Source organism: Podarcis vaucheri, assembly GCF_965113315.1.
Source record: "Podarcis vaucheri genome assembly, chromosome: 2".
NCBI lineage: Eukaryota > Metazoa > Chordata > Lepidosauria > Squamata > Lacertidae > Podarcis > Podarcis vaucheri.
Window position 1 is genome coordinate 132686930 of NC_138760.1, and position 25377 is coordinate 132712306.

At 50.3% G+C, this 25377-nt stretch overlaps 1 protein-coding gene across 1 annotated transcript; it reads left to right on the top strand.

Annotated features, from left to right (window-relative positions):
- Positions 1-79: 79 nt before the first annotated feature.
- On the top strand, positions 80-25258 carry VPS52 (VPS52 subunit of GARP complex). Its single transcript, XM_082211284.1, has 20 exons — positions 80-275; positions 2457-2538; positions 4350-4402; positions 4492-4567; positions 4800-4867; positions 6662-6837; positions 7096-7246; positions 8556-8656; positions 9862-9994; positions 11139-11196; positions 11848-11981; positions 12696-12851; positions 15060-15178; positions 15725-15848; positions 16615-16710; positions 17058-17165; positions 21414-21479; positions 22770-22881; positions 24129-24247; positions 24927-25258. The coding sequence occupies exons 1-20, from the start codon at positions 246-248 to the stop codon at positions 25071-25073; spliced, it is 2109 nt and encodes a 702-aa protein (XP_082067410.1). The 5' UTR covers positions 80-245; the 3' UTR covers positions 25074-25258.
- Positions 25259-25377: the final 119 nt, after the last annotated feature.

Here is a 25377-nt window from a genome sequence, read left to right on the forward strand (position 1 = left end):
CCCCAACCCCTTCGAAGCTTCCGCCGCCTCAGCAGCCGACGAAGGGGTCGCCTATCGCGCCACTTCCGCAAAGCGGCCGCTGGGCATTCTGGGGCTTGTGGTTCTTCGGGTCGAAAAACCGGAAGCCGTTCCCCTGGAAGTCCCGGATGAGGAAGGCAGCGGCCCCGGGCAAAGCGGGGCCCGAAGAACAGCGGCGGAAGCGGCGGCGATAGCAGCAGGAGTAGCAGCAGCTCCGGGCGGGAGACATGGACGAGGAAGAGGCGGGGGACGGATCGGTGAGGGTCACGGACCTGCCCCCGTTTCCGGTCTCTGAGCCCCCGACTTCCGGTGTCTCATAAATAAAGGAGACCCTCCTCTCGCTCCCCCTCTTTCTTTTATTTCTCTTCAGTCGCGAAAAGAATATTTGAGCTGGGGGTGGGGAATGTTCTGGTGACCTTTGACCCCGCCCCCTCAGCCCCTCGCCTTTGGCCAGTGCGCATGCGCGGTGGGGCTTCCCCCTCTGCACCTGTTGGGCTCCTGCCTGTCGCTTTTTAAGCCGACGGCGCCCCTTTGGGCTGCAAAGAGGGAAAGCAGGGCAGGAACGCAGCTGGACGAGCCATCACGGGGAAGGCGGGCTGAATAGTAGTAGTAGTAGTAGTAGTAGTAATAATAATAATAATAATAATAATAGTATTTTACATTAATAATACTAATAATAATAATAAATTTTATTTATATCTCGCCCTCCCCAGCTGAGCCGGGCTCAGGGCGGCTAACAACAATCAAATAAACAATCAAATAATCACACATTCTAAAAATATTTCATTATAAAAATTAGTTAAAATCAAATTGATGGCAACCGATTAAGCAAAATTCTGTGCAGGTTGCCAGAGGAGGGAGTCAGGCTGCGCTCTGACAAAAGGCCTGGTGGAACGGCTCTGTCTTGCAGGCCCTGCGGAAAGATGTCAGGTCCCGCAGGGCCCTAAGTCTCTTGTGACAGAGCGTTCCACCAGATCGGAGTCACAGCCGAAAAAGCCCTGGCTCTAGTTGAGGCCAGCCTAACTTCTCTGTGTCCTGGGACCTTCAAGATGTTATTATTTGCAGACCGTAGGTTTCTCTGTGGGGCATACCAGGAGAGGCGGTCCCGTAGGTACGAGGGTCCTAGGCCATATAGGGCTTTAAAGGTTAAAACCAGCACCTTAAACCTGATCCTGTACTCCACCGGGAGCCAGTGCAGCTGGTACAGCACCGGATGAATGTGATCTCGCAGCGAAGACCCCATAAGGAGTCTCGCCGCGGCATTCTGCACCCACTGGAGTTTCTGGGTCAGTCTCAAGGGCAGCCCCACGTAGAGCGAGTTACAATAATCCAGTCTGGAGGTGACCGTCGCGTGGATCACAGTGACTAGGTCAGGGCGATAGAGGTAAGGAGCCAACTGCTTAGCTTGGCGGAGATGGAAAAATGCCGCCCTTGTTATAGCTGTAATCTGCGCCTCCATAGAGAGGGAGGTATCGAAGATTACACCCAAACTCTTAACGGACGGTGCTGGCACTAATTGCACCCCCGCAAGAGATGGGAGTTGCCCCCTCGATCCCATATCGTCCCGCCCCAGCCTGCCCATCCAGCTGAGTCGCCCCAGGACGTCAGGGAAGCTTCCAGCATATACAGAAACATAATGAACCATCAGACATTGCAGACTTCCCTCTCCTGGGCTGCGTTCTGGTGCCTCTAATCTGCCCCTTGAAAGCAGCCTTTTCCCTGGCTTTTTTCTGGCCCATGTAGGACCAGTCTGGATAGTTAGCCTTGGTGAAGACCTGATGTTTTCATCCCCAAAAAAAGTTTTTGATTTGAGTTTCCATTGAAATGAGGCTGCATTTTAATGTTTTAATGTTGTATTTTAATCTTGTTTTTTAAGTTGTATTTCAATCAATTTGTTTTTATATTGGTTGTTAGCTACCCTGAGCCTGGTCTTGGCTGGGGAGGGAGGGGTATAAATAAAATTTATTATTATTATTATTATTATTATTATTATTATTATTATTATTATCATCATGGGCACCTGGTTGGCCACTGTGAGAACTCGATGGGTTCTTTTTGTTAGTTTCTGTGTGTTGCCACTGTTCAGTGCTTTTGGAGTCACAGGACTCTGTTTACATTCCAGGAGACGGATGTGATGTTTACTGTTTTCCTGCTCCTTTGTGTTTCAGTTCCTCTCTGCTCTCACAGAGAGAGGATGTATTTCTTTCTGTCTGTGTAGCTTAGTAATAAAGCATAGCATGTAGCCATAAATCTCATCACTTCTGCTGCTTTGATTCTCTGTGTAATGGGGGAGGTGCCTGGAGCCTTATCAGAGGCTCAGGTTGTTTATTATCGTCGGAGGCGATTCCGAAGGACTCGACCGGAGGAGGGGTCACTCGGTCGAACGCAGATTCCGACATTTTTCTTGCGTCCTTAACTTTCCTTCCTCTGCCCTTTAGGGTCCGAGCGAGGAGGCCTTGCAGTTGAACCTGGGCGAGCTAGACCTGACCTCAGATGAGTTCATCCTGGATGAAGTGGACAGTAAGTTCTCTTCCTTCCCTCTCCTTCAGAGCTACTTGCTTTGGGAAGGGCCCCAAAGGCAGGCAGCACAGGTAGGAGACTGACCTTTGTTCAAGGGAGGGCTAGGAAACTGTTCCACCTCCTCCTGGAGAGGAAGCAGGGTTCAAAATCAGCGTTTTGTGGCTGGCGCGGGTCCAATCGTGATCTCTGGGTTCCCGGTTGGCGACTGACATCTCCACCTGCCTGAGCCCTTCCTTAAGCAGGTCAGCAGATTTGGATCAAATCTATGCTTCCAGGTGCCATAAGAAAGCTGCAGAGATAGCACAGGATAGTGCGCACCCCGGAAATGATACTATCAGTTTCTGCCTTCTGGAAGAAGATACAGGGTTATAAAGAGCAGGACTAGCCGCCTGAGAAACAGTTTCTACCCAAATGCGATTTTGGTTTTAAACGCATTGTAAGGACTCTCTATGGGAGTATATTGTATTTAGAAATGGGGTATCAGAGTTTTTAGGGGGCTAACCAGGTTGGGATAGCGGGCTTGTTGGTTTTTGAATGTCTTATGTAGATTTTTCAGTTTTGTTGTTCTGTATGGGACAATGTCAATAAAGAGTATCGTATCGAAGAAGAGCTGATTTACTGCGTTTCGGATCCACCTTTATCTCCAAGGAGTACATGGTGGTGCTGTGTTCTAAACTACTTATCCCCTTGGGCTTGCTGATCAGAAGGTTGGCAGTTCGAATCCCCGTGACAGGGTGAGCTCCCGTTGCTCGGTCCCTGCTCCTGCTCACCTAGCAGTTGGAAAGCACACCAGTGCAAGTACATAAATAGGTACCGCTGTGGCGGGAAGGTAAACGGTGTTTCCGTGCACTCTGGTTTCCGTCATGGTGTCCCGTTGCGCCAGAAGTGGTTTAGTCATTCTGGCCACGTGACCTGGAAAGCTGTCTGTGGACAAACGCCGTCTCCCTAGCGAGATGAGCGGCACAACCCCATAGTCTCCTTTGACTTAACCGTCCAGGGCTCTTTTACCTTCTCTGCCCTCACTCCCCTCCTCCTGTGAGGTAGGTGAAGAGACTGTACGACTGGCTCCCAGCTCACCCTGTGAGCTTCATCATGTCTGAGCGGAGATTTGAACCCTGATTTCCCAGATCCTAAACTGACACGCTAACCCGTGGGTAGACAAACTAAGGCCTGGGGGCTGGATCAGGCACAATCACCTTCTATCAGCATGTTTTTACATGAGTAGAATGTGAGCTTTTATTTAAAATGCATCCCTGGGTTATTTGTGGGGCATAGGAATTCGTTCATTTCCACCACCCTCCAAAATATAGTCCGCCCCCCCCCAAGGTCTGGGGGACAGTGGACCGGCCCCCCGCTGAAAAACTTCACTGACCCCTGCTCTAACCACTACACCCCACTGGCTTCCTAGAGTCCTTCCGCTGTGGGAATTAAGCAAGTTGATGAATACGGGGAAAGGCAAATGTCTCTTTGAGAAGGATCTGAAATATTTCCCTCAGAGCTTGACTTTTTTCTGGGTGGTTTCATTTGATGTTTTAACGGGTTGTAAACAGCGTTGAGATTTTTCCCCTTTAAAATATAAAGCGGCATTTTGGGGGCTGCAGGGTTTTTTGGGGGGGGGGCTACCTGCCTTGAAAACAAGGGGGGTGTTTTCCTCCTGCTCATGCCCTGCTCTGAGTCATGACCAGTGGGAAAACCTTCCGTCTTGGCACGATTGCTCTGTCACTCCCCCATCAATTTTGGGGGGGAGAGGCAGAGCAGCTGTGTCCCGTCCCCCCCGTCCTGACCTTGTTCTTTCTCTCCCTCCCCCCCAGTTCACATCCAGGCCAACTTGGAAGATGCTCTGGTGCAGGAGGCGCTGAAGACGGTGAGAGGGGGGAGGTCTGCCAGGGTTGGGAGGTGGGGAAGGGACAGTGCCCCCCCCAGGTGGTGACCCCTCCCCATTCTGTCCCGCAGGGGGTGGACCTGAGGCACTACTCCAAGCAGGTGGAGCTGGAGCTGCAGCACATCGAGAACGCCTCCATCAAGGACTGTATCCTCAGAAGCAAAAGGGTTGAACGGGGCACCCAGAGGTCCTCTAGCTGAACCCATGCAAAGTGGAAAAGGCTCACCAGAGCCCAGGAATAGAGCTGGCTTGGCCTGGCTTTCTGCACGGGGGGCGGGGTCTGCGCAGTTTTGGGCGTGTACCCAAATGTTTGGGAGGGGGTGGGCTTTCGTCGGCTGTCTCCTCCCAGCAGGCATTTCTCCTTAGTGGCCTCATCCAGACATCAAGGAGAGCAAGAACATTGCGTCGCTTCACACGCAGATCACGGCCTGCGACGCTGTCCTGGAGGTGAGGAGGGTCCCCACCTGTAGTAGTAGTAGTAGTAGTAATAATAATAATAATAATAATAATAATAATAATAATAATAATAATATTTATTTATACCCCACCCTTCCTGGTTCAGAAAACTGGGCTCAGGGCGGCTAACAACAAATTTAAAACACTTAATTGATGCTACAGAAAACAGCATAAAATACGGTATAAAACGTGAAGAACAATAAATTCAGAATTCAAAAATCAATTTAGGGGGAAAATCCATCCAATGAACATTAGATGATCACCAGGGCTAGCTGGCTAAATTAGTCCTACTTGGGCCAGCGAGGAGACCAGGGGAGAATGAGCTGTGGGATCCCAGAGCGGGTAATCTTCATAAAAAGGGGAGGGGGAGGGAAGGAAGGGGAATAAAAGATCAGGCTAAGTTCAAATGGAAAGCCAGGCGGACTAGCTCTGTCTTACAGGCCCTGCAGAAGGAGGTTAAATCCTGTAGGGCCCTGGTCTCATGGGACAGAGCATTCCACCGGGTCGGAGCCATCACTGAGAAGGCCCTGGCCCTGGTGGAGGATAGTCTGACTTCCTTAGGGCCTGGGACATCTAAACTATGGTTGTTCATGGACCTTAAGGTCCTCTGCAGGGCAGACCAGGAGAGGCGGCCCCGTAAATACGAGGGCCCTAAGCCACAAAGGGCTTTAAAGGTCAAAACCAGCACCTTAAAGGCACCTTAACTGTTTTTAATCTCATCCTGCCTGCCTTGGGAAGGGGAGAGGGAGAGTCACAAAGCTGTATTTCACCCAAGCGCCAGTGTGGGGTGTTGTGCTCTGCTCTCCCTCTTCACGATGCCCCGATCTCTGCGTGGGAACAAGACCCCACCCTGTTCTCACCAAGTCACTGTGAGGCTCCTCCCTCCCAGAATCATAGGGCTGTTGTTGGAAGGGACCCCCGGGGGTCATCTAGCCCAACCCCCTTTAACACAATCATCTCAGCTAAAGAATTTCCGATAGGTGGCCATCCATTACAGTCATACCTCTTTTTACGTTCGGCTCAGGTTACGTCTTTTCAGGTTGCGTTCCGTGGTGAACCGGAAGTACCTGAAAGGGTTACTTCTGGGTTTCGCCACTTGTGCATGCGCAGACACTCAAAATGGCGTCATGTGCAGAAGCGGTGAATCGCGGGACGCACAGACGAGGGTTGTGTTCTGCTCGTGTTGCGAATGGGGCTCTGGAACGGATCCCGTTCGCAACCAGAGGTACCACTGTATTATGTGTTATTAAGGTGTTTGTGTTTCTCATATTGCGATCCACCCTGAGGTCTGAGGGTGTGGGGTGATATGCAAAATTGATTGATGGATTAATAATATCGTTGTCATCGTCCAACCACTGCTTCAAAACCTCCAAGGAAGGAGAGTCTACCGCCTTCCATCCCACGGTCAAACAGATGTCTGGCTGTCAGAAAGTTCTTCCTGTTGCTTAGCTGGAATCTCTTTCGAAGCCACGGGTTCAAGTCCTGCCCTCCGAACAGCCCTTGGTATATTGAAGATGGCTCTCTGGTGAGGAAGTTCAGGGGCAGGCAGCCGTCTCCCACTGTCTTTGTCCTCCGCTGCCCACCTGCAGCTCCTCGTCGTTCCCAGAGATAGACTTCTCCTGAGCGAGGAGGTTCTTCTTTAGGCATCCTGGCCGAGGGACATTCCCAGGGAGAGTGTCTGTCTCCTTATGTAGGTCTTGCCAGCGGGCAAGTGGACTCTCTGCTTCCTTCAGCCATTTCTCCCTGAGCACAACCCCGCCTTTCCTTCCTCCCCGCATGTTGCAGCGCATGGAGGCCATGCTGAGCTCCTTCCAGTCCGACCTGAGCAGCATCAGCTGTGAGATCCAGACCCTGCAGGAGCAGTCGGTGGCCATGAACGTGCGTCTGCGCAACCGCCAGGCCGTCCGGGGCCGCCTCTCCCAGCTGGTGGACGAGCTGGTGGTTCCCAACATCATGATCAGGTCAGTGGCGCAAGTGGAGGGCGGGAGAAGCGCCAGGCAAAACAAAGACTGAAAAGTGCATAAGTTCAGATCCAAGCAGTATTCACCGCTAGTCAGTCTTTCAGTGGGGCAGCAACGATGCACTCTGGAACTCCCTGCCACTTGAGTTTCAATCTCTTTTTTCAATCTTATTTTCAATTTTTTGGGGAGGAGTGGGTGGGAGACGGGAAGTCCTAAGGGTGAAGGTATGACACGCACACCCCTGCGTTGTCTTCCCAGCACCATCCTGGAGTTGCCCGTGACGGACCAGGCCTTTCTGGAACAGCTTCACGAGCTGAACAACAAGATCAACGCTGTCAAGGAGCAGGCTTTCCGTGAGACCATGGCCTGTACGGACGTGACCGACATCCTGGACAAGCTGAAAGCCAAGGTGAGGGGTGAGGGGACCCCACCCCAGCTGAGCTCCCCCCCATGACCCCCCATTCAGGGTTGGCACCTTGGGTGAGTTGTCTCGTCAAACGCAGCCCCTGGCAGGTATCTTTTATCCATTGCTTGAAGGGTGGATTTTTTGTTCTTCCGGTTCATCAACGCCAGTCTTTTTGTTCCGTCAAAAGGACATGGAAAGTCCATCCATGCCGTCCACAGTATCCCTGTTGTGTTTTAAGATTTTTCTGATATTGTAAGTAAGCCAGAACTGGTCTGTGACCGTAATAATAAAAATTAAATTCAATCATCCATGTCATCACTTAGCTAGACGGGGATATAATTCAAAAGGTTTTTTTCCTCTGCAAACATAACATTTTTCCTGTCCAGTTAATAATTTCTGTCACCCTGTCCCAAAAATTTACCAACGTGGGACATTGAACGAACGTCTTTTTTTTAAGAAGCGATGTCACAAGGGGAGCAGTTTCTTTTGTCCTTCCCAGAGTCTCCGTTTGGTTGTCATAGAGGCCAAGTTCCTGTTTTTATGTGCATTCTATGCCCACCTGTCTCCCTCCGGCTAAAACCTCTGTTGTTATTACCGTATTTTTCACTCCGTAAGACGCACCTGACCATAAGACGCACCTAGATTTTAGAGGAGGAAAGCCCTTTTTTGGGGGGGGGTCAGCTCACAGTTGTGCAGCTTCTTTTGCAAAGGGGAAAAGCCTCCTTTTTGGAAGGAGCAGCTCAAAGTTGTTGAGTTTACTTTGCAAAGGGGGGGAAATCCTGTTTTTATGGATTCAGCTCACCGTTCTGCAGCTTCTTTAGGAAAGGAAAGGGAGCCGTTTCTACAGTTTCCTGACAGATAATCTAATCAGCCAGTCACATGTCACCGGGGAAACAAAGGGCTTCCGTCTGCAGAACATTCAGCAATGGAAGCCTGGGCAAAGGAGGAGCCAGCGAGCTCCATAAGACGCACAGACATTTCCCCTTACTTTTTAGGAGGAAAAAAAGTGTGTCCTATGGAGCGAAAAATACAGTAGTTATTAAATTTCTACCGTGCCCTTCGTGATTGACCTCATATGGGGAGAAGCTGTCCTCGCAGTCCTGAGCTTTTTAAGGCTTTATGGGTAAAAACCCACCCTATGAATCGGACCCAGAAACTACTTGGCAGCCAGTGCAGATTTTTTTTTAATGGGGAGCTGCTCTCTCCTCGCTCTGCGTTGCCCTGGAAGAAAGGCTGAGTCTGGGGGCTCAACCCCCCCCCCCGCCCTCAGTCCTCTTCCCTGACCTGCCCCCCTCTCTCCCCCTCCTGCCAGGCGGTGGCCAAGATCCGGGAATTCATCCTACAAAAGATCTACTCCTTCCGCAAGCCCATGACCAACTACCAGATCCCCCAGAATGCCCTGCTCAAGTACAGGTAAGCAAATGCGGCGCCCCTTCAGGAGTCTCCCAGCATTCCCTGCTGCTGGCTGGGCCAATAAGAGAGCAGCCTCCCACAATCCCCTGCTCACTTTCGTTTTCTGGCCACCCGCTGGGGGCTGCAACTCCCAGCAGCCCTTGCTCAGCCCGATCAGAAACATCAGGCGCCTGTGTGCGTTCGTGTGCCCTGCGTTATGACCACTTGCTATATTTTCTTATTTATTCCATTTGCGTAGCGCCCTTTCTCCAGAGATCCCAGGGCAGTGTGCAACGTTCAGAGCATCACTTTTAGAAAACACCTGAAGGCAGCCCTGTATAGGGAAATTTTTTAATGTCTGATGCTTTATTATGCTTCATTATTTGTTGGAAGCCGCCCAGAGTGCCTGGGGCAACCCAGTCCGATGGGTGGGCTGCTATTGTTGTTGTTGTTTATTTTACACAGCATAATAATAAGATCAGCACAGTAGTAGTCCCCCCTTTCTTGCTCAAAGTGTTGGTGCTGACCTTGAAAGGCCTAAACAGCCTCGGTCCAGTATATCTGAAGGAGCGTCTCCACCCCCATCGTTCTGCCCGGACACTGAGGTCCAGCGCCAAGGGCCTTCTGGCGGTTCCTTCACTGCGAGAAGCCAAGCTACAGGGAACCAGGCAGAGGGCCTTCTCGGTGGTGGCACCCGCCCTACCACCAGATGTCAAAGAGAACAACTACCAGACTTTTAGAAGACATCTGAAGTTTAGGGAAGCTTCTAATGTTTGATGCATTGCTGTATTTAAATATTTTGTTGGAAGCTGCCCAGAGTGGCTGGGGAAACTCAGCCAGATGGGCGGGGTATAATAATAATAATAATAATAATAATAATAATAATAATAATAATAATAATAATATTCAATGCCCAAAGACCTGGGAATGTTTTTGTCTGGCACCTAGAGACATGCAATGATGGTGCCACCACAGAAAAGGCCCCCTTCTGGACCTCATGGGGAGGGGGACACACAGAGAAGGGCCTTGGATGGCAAACGCAAGGCCTGGGTCAGCTCTTGGCAAGGGACTGGTGTGCAAATCCCTCTGGCATCATCCTGGCTCCTGAATTTCCCAGCATGCCTTGCTCAGGGCCAGGTCTGGAAGCGAAGTCTCCCCACTCGCCATGTCCCCCTGTCTCTCTCTCTCTCTCTCTTCCCCTCCCCCCCCCCGCCTTCTCTCTGCAGGTTCTTCTACCAGTTCCTGCTGGGCCACGAGCGCTCAGTGGCCAAAGAGGTCCGGGACGAGTATGTGGAGACCATGAGCAAAATCTACCTCAGCTACTTCAAGTCCTACACCAGCCGCCTCATGAAAGTGCAGGTGACTCCTTTGGATGACTCGTGCCACCAAAGAGTAGGAAAGGACCCCAAAGTCATCTAGTCCAACCCCCCTTGCAACGTGGGAATATTTGTGGGGCTCAAAGCCGCGACCCAGCGATTAAGGGCCTCATGCTCTGCTGACGGAACTACCTGCTCTTGTTTTTGCCATTAAGGAATTCTAAATCATATTTACAAAACGCTTTGGTAAAGATTCTGTGACGCGTCTGAAGAGCAGCGGTCGTAAACAGAGAAAAACCAAACGTCAGATAAATAAACTGTGAAATGTGGGTTGCGCTCGCTGAGCCTTGGGGACATAGCTTTTCCCTTTTCTTGTGAGGAATCCTATTCGGAATACGGGAATTTCCCTTAAAAAAAGGGAAACGTTGACAGCTATGCTGGGGGATCCTGTCCAACTCTGCAATTCCATGATTTTAAGTACGGTTGCCCAAGGGCTGGAATAACAAAGTCCAAGTTAAAAAGTAGGAATGAATGTTGCATTCACAAAAAGAGGTAATATCAGTGTTACCTGATGATCGAGTCTAGTTCCGGGTTTTCCAGGCTCATCAGGAAAACGTGCATGCCGTAAAGGAATGCCAGATCACGTAAAACGGGCTTGGAGGTGCCAGTCCTCATGGAAATCTCAAATTACGCATCATTTCCTCCGTTGTTTCAGTATTCCCTAGTGCAGGGGTCTGCAACCTTTAAGACAAAAAGAGCCACTTGGACCTGTTTCCGAAGAAAAAAACAACTGGGAGCCGCAAAACCGGGAAGGTGACGTCAGGACGGTGCGTGACTAACGCACGCACCGCCCCCATGCGACGTCACAGCCAGTACAGCGCCCACCACAGTGGGGAGTGTCGGGGCGCACAATGCGCCTCCCCCCCTCGGTAGTATCCGCCCCGGAGCCGCGGCAAAGGTGTAAAAGAGCCACATGCGGCTCCGGAGCCGCGGGTTGCAGACCCCTGCCCTAGTGAGTGGCGTAAGGTTTCGAGGTGCTTCCCAGCGAACTGCAATTAATATTTGAGCTGGCAAGATTACAAGATTGCTCAATATATCTATGCTGGTCTCATCAAAAGTATTTTGTGTTAATTTCGGATGACAGCCGTCTGTCCGTTCCTTCTTTCTCTCTTTCTCCCTGCCCGCAGTACGAAGAAGTGGCCGAGAAGGACGACCTCATGGGGGTAGAGGACACGGCCAAGAAGGATATCCTTTTTGCGTGGGGGGGGGGGACGACACTCGCACTGAAGGGGCAGAAAGGCAGGGTCAGCCCTGCCCCTTTCCCAGCCTGGCCCCTGAAAACGGGGTTGGAATAGATGACCTTTGGGGGCCCCCTCCAGTCGGGCTGGCTGCCAAACGGGAGCTGCCTTGAACATTTCCCTCTTGCGAGGGGCTTGGATCCTGAGCAGAACTCTCATTATCGTCTATTAAATTCATCAGTCACAATTTTTTGCCATTGCAGCTCAGAAAAAGCCACAGGTGCGCGCATTAAAACTGGGCGGGGACTGCATTTGAAACAGCCCACCTGCTCCCAAAGGCCACCATTGGCAGCCAAAGACCTGGCTAGGAATGTAATAATAATAATAATAATAATAATAATAATAATAATAATAATAGTAAATTAATTATATGCACCACCCATCTGACTACCGTAGGTTGCTCTAGCTACTCTGGGCAGCTTGAGGAGATGTAGTGATGGCACCAGGTGAGCCTCCCAGGGAGAGATTTCCACTAGTGGGGAGCCACCACCAAGAAGGCCCCGTTCCTGTGCTCCTTGGGGGGGGGGCACGCACAAGGTCTGGGTGGGGTCTGCCTCCCTGGGCACGTTTCTCCCTTGACTCTCCTTGCTGCCGCCACGCTTTTTCTCAAAGCCGCCCCTCCGGAACCGCAACACCATTTTCACGCTGGGGAACCGGGGCAGCGTCATTGGGGGGGCCGAGCTGGAGGGCCCCATCATCGTCCCCCACTCTGCCCAGAAGAGCGACGTCCGGGTGAGTCCCCCTCTTTTAACCCCCTCCTTTCTGGCTCCTGCTTTGGGACTGGGCCCTATGAAAAACATCTAAATATTAGGGATCCTTGGAGCAGCTGTTTGCACCACTTTTGAGCATACCTGTCAACGTTTCCCTTTTTTTAAGGGAAATTCCTTTATTCCGAATAGGATTCCTCGCAAGAAAAGGGAAAAGTTGACAGCTATGCTTTTGAGGCTTATCATCATCGTTATTCAGTAAATTTGTATACTGCCCTTTATCCATAGATCTCAGGGCAGTTCACAACATAAATGCTCTGAAGCCCTCCAGTGGGAGGGAGTTCCACAGGTTACGTCCTTTTAATCGGTACCGATTCCACCAGTTCCAGAGTTAGCTCTCCTCCAAGCTGGGCAGGATTTTACAGACTCCAATTGTGTCGCCTTCCCCCAACCCTACAAGTCCGTGGGCTTCTTCCCAATTGGGGACATCGGTTGAGGACAGGCCAGATCCGGCAGCCGGCTCCTCCTCCTTATGGAGCCTCCAGCCCAGAGGCAGTCTACCTGGTTTCCCAGGTTCATTTGGCCCTCGCGAGAAAAGGCCCCTGGCCTGACCTAGCTGTCTTCTTGGAGAAGGAGTAGAACCTGGGGTGCCAGGCGTCTTCCCCTCGGGGTGCAGAGAAGCTCTGCCTGCTGCTCTCCTGGTCCTGATCCTGACTCCCTTCTCTTCCCGCCCCCCCAGTACCCCTTTGAGTCCCTCTTCCGCAGCCAGCACTTTGCCCTCCTGGACAACAGCTGCCGCGAGTACCTCTTCCTCTGCGACTTCTTCCTGGTGACGGGGACCCCCGCCCTGGACCTCTTCAACGCCGTCATGGGGAAGACGCTCACCATGTTCCTCGTGAGTAGGGGTGCCGGGGGGGGGAGGCTGCCAGGGATGGAGGAAGGAAAGGTACACCCCCCTTCATGTTTCCTTTTCCCGCCTCCCCGAAGCATACGCTTCCAAGGAGCGTGACTTTGGAACTCCTTGCCTCTTGATGCACGGCGGGCGACTTCCCTGCGTGTTTTTCGGTGCTGGCTGAAAACATTTGGGTTTGTCCGCGCAAAGAGTGGAAAGGGAGGAAAAGGGGAAAAACCCAATTTAAAATACAGGTTAAAATGCAATTTAAAACACAGCCTCATTTTAAAGTAGCTGATAAATCAAGATAACTTGATAACTTGTGTGTGTTTTTTAAAAAACTCACTTTAAAGCAGTTCACACACACAAAAAATGAAACAGTAAAATGTTTTTAAAAAATAGACAACAGCTGAGAAACCAAAACAGGTTACAATTCACATCCAGTTTCTAAGCATCTGCGCTAACTTGAAAACTCAAAGGGGTAATGGGGGGGGGGAGGAAGAGAAGGGGGTCAGGATAAATAATAATTTTATTATTAAAGTATACATACACTTTGCATGGAATATAGCAGCATGTGGAACCCATTTAAACAAACTATAGCTGATTAAAAATAAATATATATGGACTTGGATAACGAAAATAATAATGTCCATATACAGTCGTACCTCGGAAGTCGAACAGAATCCATTCCGGAAATCTGTTAGACTTCCAAAACATTCAAAAACCAAAGCACGGTTTCCGATTGGCTGCAGGAAACTCCTGCAGCCAATCAGAAGCCGCGGAAGCCGCGTCAGACGTTCAGGTTCCAAGGAACGTTTGCAAACCAGAACACTCACTTCCGGGCTTGTGGCATTCAGGAGCCAAAACATTCAACTCGCAAGGCATTCGACAATCAAATATGGCCATATTAGATTTGCTTATTCTTTTAGTAATGGAGTATGTCTTTCTTATTTTGACTTTCTTGTGTTTATTTTAAGTGTTGTTAAAAAATTAGTGATAAAAATAAAAAAATGTGTTTAGACAACCCAGCACAGATGCTTAGAAACTGGATGTGAATTGCAACCTGTTTTGCTTTCTCAACTGTTGTCTTTTTTTTTTACCATATTACTGTTTAATTATTTTTTTTTAATTTTCAAAGATCTTTATTGAATCTTAACATATATACATAATAACCAAAATTCCCAATGATTGCTTCACATAAAATATAATATCTAAATTACAACAGGTGCAATTTATACACTTAATTATAAAACCCACCCCCACCCTCTACTTCCCTCCACAGCAATTTGACTTCTTTATATTTCTTTCTTCCTTTTCCCCCTTGCATTCTATAATAAATTATTTTTGTTAAATTCTGATTTTTCCTTCTTTCTTTATTGGTTTTGTTATTGCTTACATTTTTTATTCTAAACCTGTTAACATGTCATTTTTAGAACAATATTTTGACATATAATCTTCGAAATACTTCCACTCCATTCTTAACTTTTGATTTGATTGATATGTTATAACTGAAGTTAATTAATCTTATAATTGAAGTTATAGAATCATAGAATCATAGAATCATAGAGTTGGAAGAGACCACAAGGGCCATTGAGTCCAACCCCCTGCCAAGCAGGAAACACCATCAGAGCACTCCTGACATATGGTTGTCAAGCCTCTGCTTAAAGACCTCCAAAGGAGGAGACTCCACCACACTCCTTGGCAGCAAATTCCACTGTCAAACAGCTCTTGCTGTCAGGAAGTTCTTCCTAATGTTTAGGTGGAATCTTCTTTCTTGTAGTTTGGATCCATTGCTCTGTGTCCGCTTCTCTGGAGCAGCAGAAAACAACCTTTCTCCCTCCTCTATGTGACATCCTTTTATATATTTGAACATGGCTATCATATCACCCCTTAACCTCCTCTTCTCCAGGCTAAACATGCCCAGCTCCCTTAGCCGTTCCTCATAAGGCATCGTTTCCAGGCCTTTGACCATTTTGGTTGCCCTCCTCTGGACACGTTCCAGTTTGTCAGTTAATTAATCTTATAATTGAAGTTACCGGTAATTAATCTTTTTTTGTGAACTGCTTTAAAGTGGGGTTTTTTAAAACACACACACACAAACAGACCATCAGCCAGCGTATAAATTTGTTGAAACAAACGACTAAATTGTGGGTTTGCCCTTTGCGTTTGTCTCTCACTCTCCCCCCAAAAAACCAACAACAACAACGGCAGAAGCACATGGATGCTTACGTGAGCGACTGCTACGACAGCATCGCCGTCTTCCTCAGCATCCATATCGTCCTCCGCTTCAAAGCCATCATGGCCAAGCGAAACGTCCCCGCCATCGACAAGTGAGTGGGGAAGGGGCCCCTTCCCAGGGGTGGGGGGTCATAGCTGTCAACTGTCAGATTTCAAAATAAGGCATCAGCAGCCTCACCTGTCCCGGGGACAGTCTACGGGAAATCTAACAATCCGGGGTAGCAGTGGGAAGCGGCGCTGGAATAAGGGAATTTCCCGCAAAAAAAGGGAAGGTTGACAGCTATTGCGGGGGTGTGTGTGTGTGTGTGTGTGTCATCCAGTCCAATCCAGTTCAGGGATCTCAGCTCAAAAGATCCCTGGCAGACGGCTGAGCACCTCTTCTCCATCCCCTCCTGCTCGACTGCTCCCCCAGCAGAGCAGGATTCCCCCTGGACCCGCCTGACAACGGAAGTCTTTCTCCCAGCCTTTCTCTCCTGCCAGATTGAGGGCGATCTTCCCCCTGGCCAGCTGGACACTTCCGGTCTCCAGCTTTGAGGGGGTCCTAAGGTGCTGGATCTTGGGATATCTCCATCAAATATAAATATTAAGCGAGGAATCCTGTCCGCCCGCTCTCCCCTGCTCCCCGCCCGGACATGCAGGTATTGGGACACGCTCCTGGAGATGCTGTGGCCGCGCTTTGAGCACATCCTGGAGCTGAACATTCAGAGCATCCAGAACACCGACCCCCAGAAGCTGGGCTTCCTTGACACCCGGCCCCACTACGTAAGTCTGGGGAGGGACGGCACACCATTCGAATCCCTTCCGAGGGAATCGGGAACAGTTTAATGAGGGATATAGCCCAGGGTTAGGTTTGTTCTTGGGCTTGCTTTTAGTATGTGTTTTGCGTCTTGTGTATATCAACCTCTGGCAGACAAGCAGCTTGATAAGCAGTAATGACTCTCCGTCAGTTTTATGTACGTTTATTTGCAAGAAAAGCGCATCCAGAGCACGGCTTTCTGCTTGCTCTCATTAACGACAGTTGATCATTCTGAATCATCGTCCCCCCCCCCCCCAACACAAAGAATGCCAAAATCCGGCTTTTCTTCCTCTTCCCTTCTGTTGCTCTCTGAGCTTCTCCCGCCTCCTAGTACAGGGACTGACCGGCTGGTCTGCCAACTCCCCACTCCCAGAAAACACAGTCTCGGACTCTGACTTATCTGCTGGCTGCATCTCCAGTACACGACACAAAAGGAAAAAGGGCTGCGGGGGGATGAGGGGAAAGCAAGCTCAGACGCCAACTTGCAGCCCCCTCAAAGTTGCTGGGCCTTGCCATTGCCCCTTCCCCACGAGCTTACCTGCAAACCGCCCGCCCCCCAATATTTTATTCAAGTTGCCATCCCTGGTCCTCTCTCTCTCTCCCTTTCATGGAACCGGAAAAGGCATCCATCTCTGGGTGGGAGGTGAGGAAAAAGCCTGACAGAGCTGCTCTGGGGTACACATTCCCCCCCACAAGCATGCTCAGCTCTTAACACTCTCCCTCCACCCCCAGATCACCCGGCGGTACGCAGAGTTCTCCTCGGCCATTGTCAGCATCAATCAGACATTCCCTCACGACCGGACGCTGACTCTGCTGGGGCAGTTGCAGGTAAGGTGGGGGCTAATTTAGTCATCATTACTTGTATTTAGAGCATTTGCACCCCACTCTCCCAGAAAGGGACTTGGGTTCAATCAGAACGAGACACGTAGGCTCTCAGCCTTAAAAAGAAAAAGGAAAACAGCAACAGCATGCAAGGGAAAAGGTACAGGGAGGGAAGAGGAAAAACTAAAACTCAGGCAGGAGCATGTAAACAGGTGTCCCTGTTGGCGTATGCTGGCTTATGGCTCCCTGGCAAATGGGGGGGCCTTCAGAGGCCCGCCCCACCCTGTGATTCTGTTGCTTTTTTGGAGGGGGAACCATTTGAAGCACACCCCCCCCCTCTCTCTCTCTTCCAGACGGAGGTGGAGAACTTCGTCCTGCGGGTGGCGGCCGAGTTTTCCTCGCGCAAAGAGCAGCTCATCTTTCTCATCAACAACTACGACATGATGCTGGGTGTCCTCATGGTAAGGGGTGCGTCCCGGGGAGCTGGGCTCCTGAGCCCCCTCCACTTGGGGGGCCGGAGGCCGAGATCTCCCAGCCCTGGGGGGTCTCCGGTTGACGGGCAGCTGGGCAGCCAGGGTTTCATTTCCTGCTCCCGGCGGTTGGACGATGAGAAGCCTTGGCTCCTTTTTTCCTCCTGTCCTGAATTAGGCTGTTGAAACCAAGAGAGCTTGAGAACATGGAGCCATAGACTCTCAGGGCTGGAAAGGGACCCCCAGCGGCCATCCAGCCAATGATTTATTAAATTTATGTACCGCCCTTTATCCAGGGACCGCAGTGCGGTTTGCAGCATAGGACACAAAATACGAAGGGTGTGTATACATATAAACTGCCCTGCCATGCCTTTTTATAATTGACCTCACCTCCAAAGGGGGATTGTTGGGTTGATATTTATAATTATAATTTATTTATACACCTCCTTTTCCCCCTTACAAGGATTCAAGGTGGCTTAAAGATAAATTATGCATTTTGCTTTTTTTTAACATTGTGATTTTATGTTGTGAGATCTATGGGCATTGGCCATTATACAAACAAACTAAACAAAGGTGCTCTCCTCCATCGTCTCCCAAGACAGACAGATGCCAACCAGTGCCATTGAGAATATATATATATATATATATATATATGCTTTCGTAGATTTTCACGGGTACAGGAATGCAGGTTTTGGTGTCTTCGGGTGTCTTCCCGTGTAAGAGTCGGGGTGTCTGTGCGACGTTTCGACGAGGTCTCACTCGTCATCTTCAGGCTGGTGCTTTCGGCTTCTTGTTACTGGAACAGAGCAGAATCTGGTGTTTGAGTTCCTATAAATACTGTTGAGGGGTGTGGTGTATAGCCTCCAACGTTTTGGGCAGAGAGGAAGTTCCTAGATTAGTGTGCCTTTTCTTCTTTTGTTCCTTAATTACTTGAGGGATATCTTGGGTGATTTCATGAGTGATATTCTGAATACCACTGGGTGGGTCATTAAGTGTAGATTAGTTGCTAAAGCTTTCGTGTCTTGACCTCTTGAGCTTGTGAAGAGTTTTTCTGAGAAGATGGCTGTGCTGCATTTAGTTGTGCTCTGGCTTGGCTTCGTGTATAGGGGCGAGCTGTGATTTTGTGCCTTGTGCCAGCCAGATCTGTGTAGGGATTGCAGGGGGGTGCAGCATCCGGAGGTGCCACTATAGTTTGGCTACTGGATGGAGTCTGTAATATGTCTGTGGAGAGGGTCTGGGTTTGGGTCTGGTGTGGTTGATTGGTGACGGCGTTCTGTGTGCCTCTGGTTCTGGTGTCGGTTTTTGTGGGGAGAGCTAATTTCCAGATGTCTGGCAGGCGGGACGTGTCGTCACGCTTGTTCATGTTGTGAGGGTGTTTCTCTATCTCGATGGCTTCCATGATTATTCTCTTGTGGTGATGTTCCATGTTAAAGAGCAATTTGGAATCTGCAAAATTAATTTCGTGTCCTGTTTCTTTCATGTGTTGGAAAAGAGAGGAAGTTTTTTCTTCTTTTTTGACGGCATTCTTGTGTTCTGCGATACGTGCATTTATTCGTCTGTTTGTTTGTCCAATGTACGTGGCTGGGCAGATATGCAGGGTATTTCATAGACCCCTTGGTTTTCCAGCTGGATTTTGTCTTTTGGGTTTCTGAGGATATTGGCTATTTTTTGGTTGGTGCAGAAGGCTGTTTTGATATTGTGTTTATGGAGGATTTTGCTGATTTTGTCTGTAGTGCCCTTGATATAAGGAAGGAGGGCCATGCCATTGTTTTCTTCTGTGTCTTGGTTTTTGGGGGGTGTTTCTTTTTGGATTAGCTTCGTAACCCTGTTTTTCTGGTATCCATTGGCGATTAACACATTTGAGAGATTCTGTAACTCAGTTGTCAAGTGGTCTTTGTCAGCCAGGCGTTTGGTTCTGGAGATGAGAGTCTTGGCTACGGAGTTTATTTGTGCAGGGTGGTGGTGTGATTGTGCATGTAAGTAGCGGTTGGTGTGTGTTTTTTTCCGGTAGATAGTGTGTCCTAGGGAGCCATCAGGTTTTTTGTAGATTAGGACGTCAAGAAAGGGGAGTTGGTTGTTGTCTTCTATTTCCATAGTGAATTGTATTTTGGGGTGTAGGCTGTTGAGATGTGTGAGGAAGCACAGCCATCTTCTCAGAAAAACTCTTCACAAGCTCAAGAGGTCAAGACACGAAAGCTTTAGCAACTAATCTACACTTAATGACCCACCCAGTGGTATTCAGAATATCACTCATGAAATCACCCAAGATATCCCTCAAGTAATTAAGGAACAAAAGAAGAAAAGGCACACTAATCTAGGAACTTCCTCTCTGCCCAGAACGTTGGAGGCTATACACCACACCCCTCAACAGTATTTATAGGAACTCAAACACCAGACTCTGCTCTGTTCCAGTAACAAGAAGCCGAAAGCACCAGCCTGAAGATGACGAGTGAGACCTCGTCGAAACGTCGCACAGACACCCCGACTCTTACACGGGAAGACACCCGAAGACACCAAAACCTGCATTCCTGTACCCGTGAAAATCTACGAAAGCATATATATATATATATATATATATATATATATGCACCAGCCTGAAAGCACCAGCCTGAAGATGACGAGTGAGACCTCGTCGAAACGTCGCCCAGACACCCCGACTCTTACACGGGAAGACACCCGAAGACACCAAAACCTGCATTCCTGTACCCGTGAAAATCTACGAAAGCATATATATATATATATATATAGTGGGCGCTCGGGTTGCGAACGTGATCCGTGCGGGATGTACATTCACAACCTTCAGAGTTCACAACCCGCGTCTGTGCACAGGCAGGTTGCAATTTGGCACTTCTGTGCATGTGCAAAGCGCGATTTAGCACTTCTGCGCATGCACGACCGCCGAAACCCGAAAGTAACCCGTTCCGGTACTTCGGGGGTTTCGATGGTCCGCAACCCGAAAGGACGCAACCTGAAGCGGCTGTAACCTGAGGTATGACTGTATATACAGTGGTACCCCGCAAGACGAATGCCTCGCAAGACGGAAAACCCGCAAGACGAAAGGGTTTTCTGTTTTGAAGGCGCTTCGCAAGACGAATTTCCCTATGGGCTTGCATCGCAAGACGAAAGCCCATAGGGAAATGCTGGCGGTCGGGAGCAAAGACTTTCGCCCACAGCCGGCCTTCAGAAGAGGACCTCTTCTGAAGGCCGGCGGGGGGCAAAAGTCTTTGCTCCCCCCGCCTGCCTTCCCCCCCGCCTGTCCCGGGCGATCTTAAAATGCTGGTGGGCGGGAGCGAAGCGTTCGCTGCCGACCCCCAGCATTTTAAAATCTCCCCGGGACAGCGGAGGCTTCGCTCCCGCCCGCCAGCATTTTAAAATCGCCCCGGGACAGCAGGGGCTTTTAAAATGCTGGCGGTCGGCAGCAAAGCCCTCCTGTCCCCGGTGCTTGCGGGGCGGGAGGTGGGAAGAAGGGCTTTTCTTCCCAGCGCCAGCCTTCAGAACAGCCTTCAGAAGGCTGGTGGTGGGAAGAAAAGCCCTTGTCCCCCCCCCCCCAGCCTTCAGAAGAGGTCGGGGGACAGACTGTCCCCAGACCTGGTCTGAAGGCGGTTTCCCTAGGAACGCATTAATTGATTTTCAATGCATTCCTATGGCAAACCGTGCATCGCAAGACGAAAAAACCGCAAGACGAAGAGACTTGCGGAACGAATTAATTTCGTCTTGCGAGGCACCACTGTACAGCGTACGCTTGGGTTGCGAACGTGATCCGTTCGGGAAGCACGTTTGCAACCTGCAGCGCCATGTCTGCGCACGCATGGGTTGCAATTTGGAGCTTCTGCGCATGTGCAAAGTGCAATTTAGCTCTTCTGCGCATGTGTAAGCGCTGAAACCTGGAAGTAACCCGTTCTGGTACTTCTGGGTTTGGCGCGGTGCGCAACCCAAAATTGTGCAACCCGAAACGTCTGTAACCCGAGGTATGACTGTACGTGTGTGTGTGTGTGTGTGTGCGTATGGCGGTATACAAATTTGATTAACGTTAGCACGGCAAAGGTGAGAGAGGTCCACCCTTCTGCTCCTGAGCCGCCAGTTTGCTCCCTTGGCAGACACAAGGGGGGGAAGGGGAAAAGCAGGAGCAGGTCGTGTGGGGCAGAGGTCTGCCCCCTCCCTGCCCTGGGAGGGGGCAGGGGTAGCAAAGGCCCCTTTCCCTCTGCCCCACTCTGTGACGCCCCTCTTCCCACCTTTCAGGAGCGAGCAGTGGAGGAGAGCAAGGAGGTGGAGGGATTCCAGCAGCTCCTGAACGCTCGGACGCAGGTAAGCAAGCAGAGTGCGGGGAGGGAGCTGCGCCCAAGGAGGGCGCAGTTGCACCCATACCTGTGCCCCCTCTCCTGGGTTCTGTGGGTGGGAGACGAGTTTGAGGCAGGCTCCAGGAAGGCCCAGGCCACAGTTTCCTCTCCCCGTCCTTTGGCGGGTTTGGCCCTCCTTCCAACATGAGGGCTAGGAACTTGAAGCCGATGCAGCACGCCACTGATAATTTATCAGTTGCCCTTGTGGGCAGGGGTAGTCCCTCAGGGGGGGGGGACATGTCCTGCTCCTTTGGGGGTAAAGGTAAAGGGACCCCTGACCGTTAGGTCCAGTCGTGGCCGACTCTGGGGTTGTGGCGCTCATCTCGCTTTATTGGCCAAGGGAGCCGGCGTACAGCTTCCGGGTCATGTGGCCAGCAGGACTAAGCCGCTTCTGGCGAACCAGAGCAGCGCACGGAAATGCTGTTTACCTTCCTGCCGGAGTGGTACCTATTTATCTACTTGCACTTTGACGTGCTTTCGAACTGCTAGGTTGGCAGGAGCAGGGACCGAGCAACGGGAGCTCACCCCGTCACGGGGATTCGAACCGCTTATCCTTCTGATCGGCAAGTCCTAGGCTCTGTGGTTTAACCCACAGTGCCACCCGCGTCCCTCCTTTGGGAGTACTTTGGCCCTATCCTGCACTTGGCTCTCACCACAGCAGCCACAACCTAGCCACAACAGCAGCCACAACCTAGGGAACGGCTTTGACTGGCCAGCTGAGTCACTTCAGGAGAGGCTTTGGACTTCATTCCATTGCTAAAGACAAACCTGAGGTCCCGGTTCTAGAAACGAGGGGAAGCCCTTTCAAACTGCGCTGGAAGCGCATGAATGGGGTGGCCATAGGGGGAGCTTGGTCCCCGAGACGCCTGTAGGGCTGGGAGGGCATTTGAGCTTCCCAGAAATTCCAGTGGGGCTCTCCAACGGGGAGCCAGTTGTGACCTGGGTCCCTCCGCAATGGTTCTCAACTTGTGGGTCCCCAGATGTTGTTGGACTACAACTCCCATCATCCCTGAGCTCTGGCCTTGCTAGCTAGGGGTGATGGGAGTTGTAGCTCAACAACATCTGGGGACCCACAGGTGGAGAAAGGCTGCTCCAGAGGTTCGCGGACTCTGGCTCCCATCACCCCCTGGGTTGCACACCCTCGTTTTCTGGGTGCTTATGGGAGACGGAGTCTAGGAAACGGAGGGCGGCTCCGCTGGGGGTCTCTTCCATCCTTCCTTCTCCCTCTCTCTTTCCCCCACCCCTTTCTCCTTTGCAGGAGTTCATTGAGGAGCTGCTGGCGCCCGGTTTTGGGGGGATGATTGCCTTCGTGAAGGAGGCGGAGGCGCTGGCAGAACGAGGCCAGATGGAGAGGCTGCGCGGGGAGGAAGGTGAGGGGCCTGGCAGGAGCGGAGAAGCAAGGAGGCAGGAAACCGAGAGTTGGGACCCTGAGGGTCATCCAGCCCAACCCCCTGCTGTGCAGGGAATATTTTGCCCAAGGTGGCACTTGAACCCGTGGCCAGGGTGGATAAACAAGTAAATTAAAAATAAATTAAAAATCGGATTTTTAAAAAAAATTTAAAACTTTCTTTTTATTTAAATTGGATTTTTAAAATAAAATGCTTTTGGAGGAAAAAATCTTTCTAAATATAGTTTTCTATTTAAGTTGCATTATAGTCCAAAGGCTATTCATCAGGAAACAAGGATTTGTGTTAAGTTTTTCATGTGTGCTAAAACTCAATCTAAGGTGTGTATTTTTTAAAAAAAGGTTTAACCACATCAGTTAACAAACTATAATGCTATAATGTCATGGTTTCAGTTAAATAAATTGGTAAGGAAATGATTATTTTTCTCCTTCCAACAAAGTACAGCAGAAAAATTGTCCATATATAAACAGTTAACATACTAAACCTCACAATGATGTCATTATTATCGGCCTCTGTATTTCTAATAGTATAACCAAATCAGTAATTTTTGATATGACTGTAAAAACGACTCCAGAAATTTATTATTCCAAAAAGGAAACCTTCGTCTGGTTGTAAATATTAAGATTATACCAGCAAGAATAAGTCTTTCTGTAAAAAAGAAAAGAAAAAAGATTTAAATCAAGTCTAGTGATTTAAATCGTGATTTGAATCGATTTGATTTAGAACATGGGTAGGCAAACTAAGACCCGGGGGCCGGATCCGGCCCAATCACCTTCTAAATCCGGCCCACAGACATTTCAGGAATCAGCGTGTTTTTACATGAGTAGAATGTGTGCTTTTATTTAAAATGCATCTCTGGGTTATTTGTGGGGCATAGGAATTGGTTCATTCCTCCCCCCCCAAAAAAAAATTAGTCTGGCCCCCCCACAAGGTCTGAGGGACAGTGGACCGGCCCCCTGCTGAAAAAGGTTCCTGATTTAGATCAAATCCACCCTGCCCACGGCCCTGAGGCTCAGAGTCTCATTTGCTACCGATGATTTATGGAGTCGTAGGGATGGAAGTGGGTTCACCAAAGGTCATCCAGCCCAACCCCGCCTCCCCCGTGCAGTGCAGAAGTTGGTGTGCATCTGACCTCTGCTTAAAAAACCTCCCGGAGGAGGAAAGTCCCTCTTCAATGCCCCCCACCCAAATCTCCCCCCTTCCCCTCTCAGCCCGGGTGACGCAGCTGGTGCGCGGCTTCGCGGGGACCTGGAAGGCAGCGGTGGAGGCTCTCAGCCAGGACGTGATGCGCTCCTTCACCAACTTCAAGAACGGCACCACCATCATCCAGGTGGGCCCCGTGGGCACGGAAGGGTTAATGGGTGCCGTGGGGGGGGCAGCCCCTTGGCTTGTGGAAGCCCCACCCTGAGCAATTTCAGGAAGAGCCTGGTGTGACTTGACATTTTCATCCCCGAAAAAGTTTCTGATTTGAGTTTCCGTTGAAATGAGGCTGTGTTTTAATGTTGTATTTTAATCTTGTTTTTAAGTTTCAATCCATTTGTTTTTATATCGGGTGTTAGCCGCCCTGAGCCCGGTCTAGGCTGGGGAGGGCGGGGTATAATTAAAATTTATTATTATTATCGTGTGTATTATTGCAGCATCCAGGTTTTCCCCTAACCCTCCCCCCCCCCAGGAAACGGGGCAGGTTTTGGCTGAGGTCCCCCTGTTGCAGATCCCAGAAATCATCTTTAAACCCCCCCAGGCTCTCTCCCCACCCAATTTCAAATGGTTCTTTCAAACACCCCTCTCCAAAAAACCCCAGCTGCTTCCTGCTTGTAGAATCCCAAGGGGCCCCCAGAGGTCATCCACCCCACCCCATCGCAGCGCTTAGCACAGGGGGTTTATTTCTTGCTGGTGGGGGGGCTCTCTGCTGTGCCCTTGTGTGTTCTCTGGGGGTGGGGTGCCTGTGACCTTCTCCCCACCCCGTGTCTCTTATCTCACCCCTCTGACCCCCCTCTCTCTCCCCACAGGGGGCGCTGACGCAGCTGATCCAGTATTACCACCGCTTCCACAAGGTCATGGCGCTGCCCCCCCTCAAAGCCCTCCCCGTCCGCTCCGAGCTCATCAACATCCACCACCTGATGGTTGAAGTTAAGAAGCACAAGCCCAATTTCTGAGCTGGGGGGGCGGTTGGTTTTGTGCATGGTGGGTTGTGGTTTTTTTGGGGGGGACGGCCATATCACTGCTTCCCACCCCCTCCGTGATCTCCACGGGGTGGGGGGCAGCCGTGTTTTGGGACCGCGTCTCCCGTTTGTCCCTTCGTCTTGCTTTGTACAGTGGAAATAAATTCTCTAGCAACTCACGCCTGCGATCATTCGCCTCATTGCCCAGAGGGGAAAAAGGGAGCAGGGAAGTTTATTTCTGTGCCAGAGAGTGACAGCGCTGGAAGGGGGCCTGGGGGTCATCTAGCCCAACCCTGAG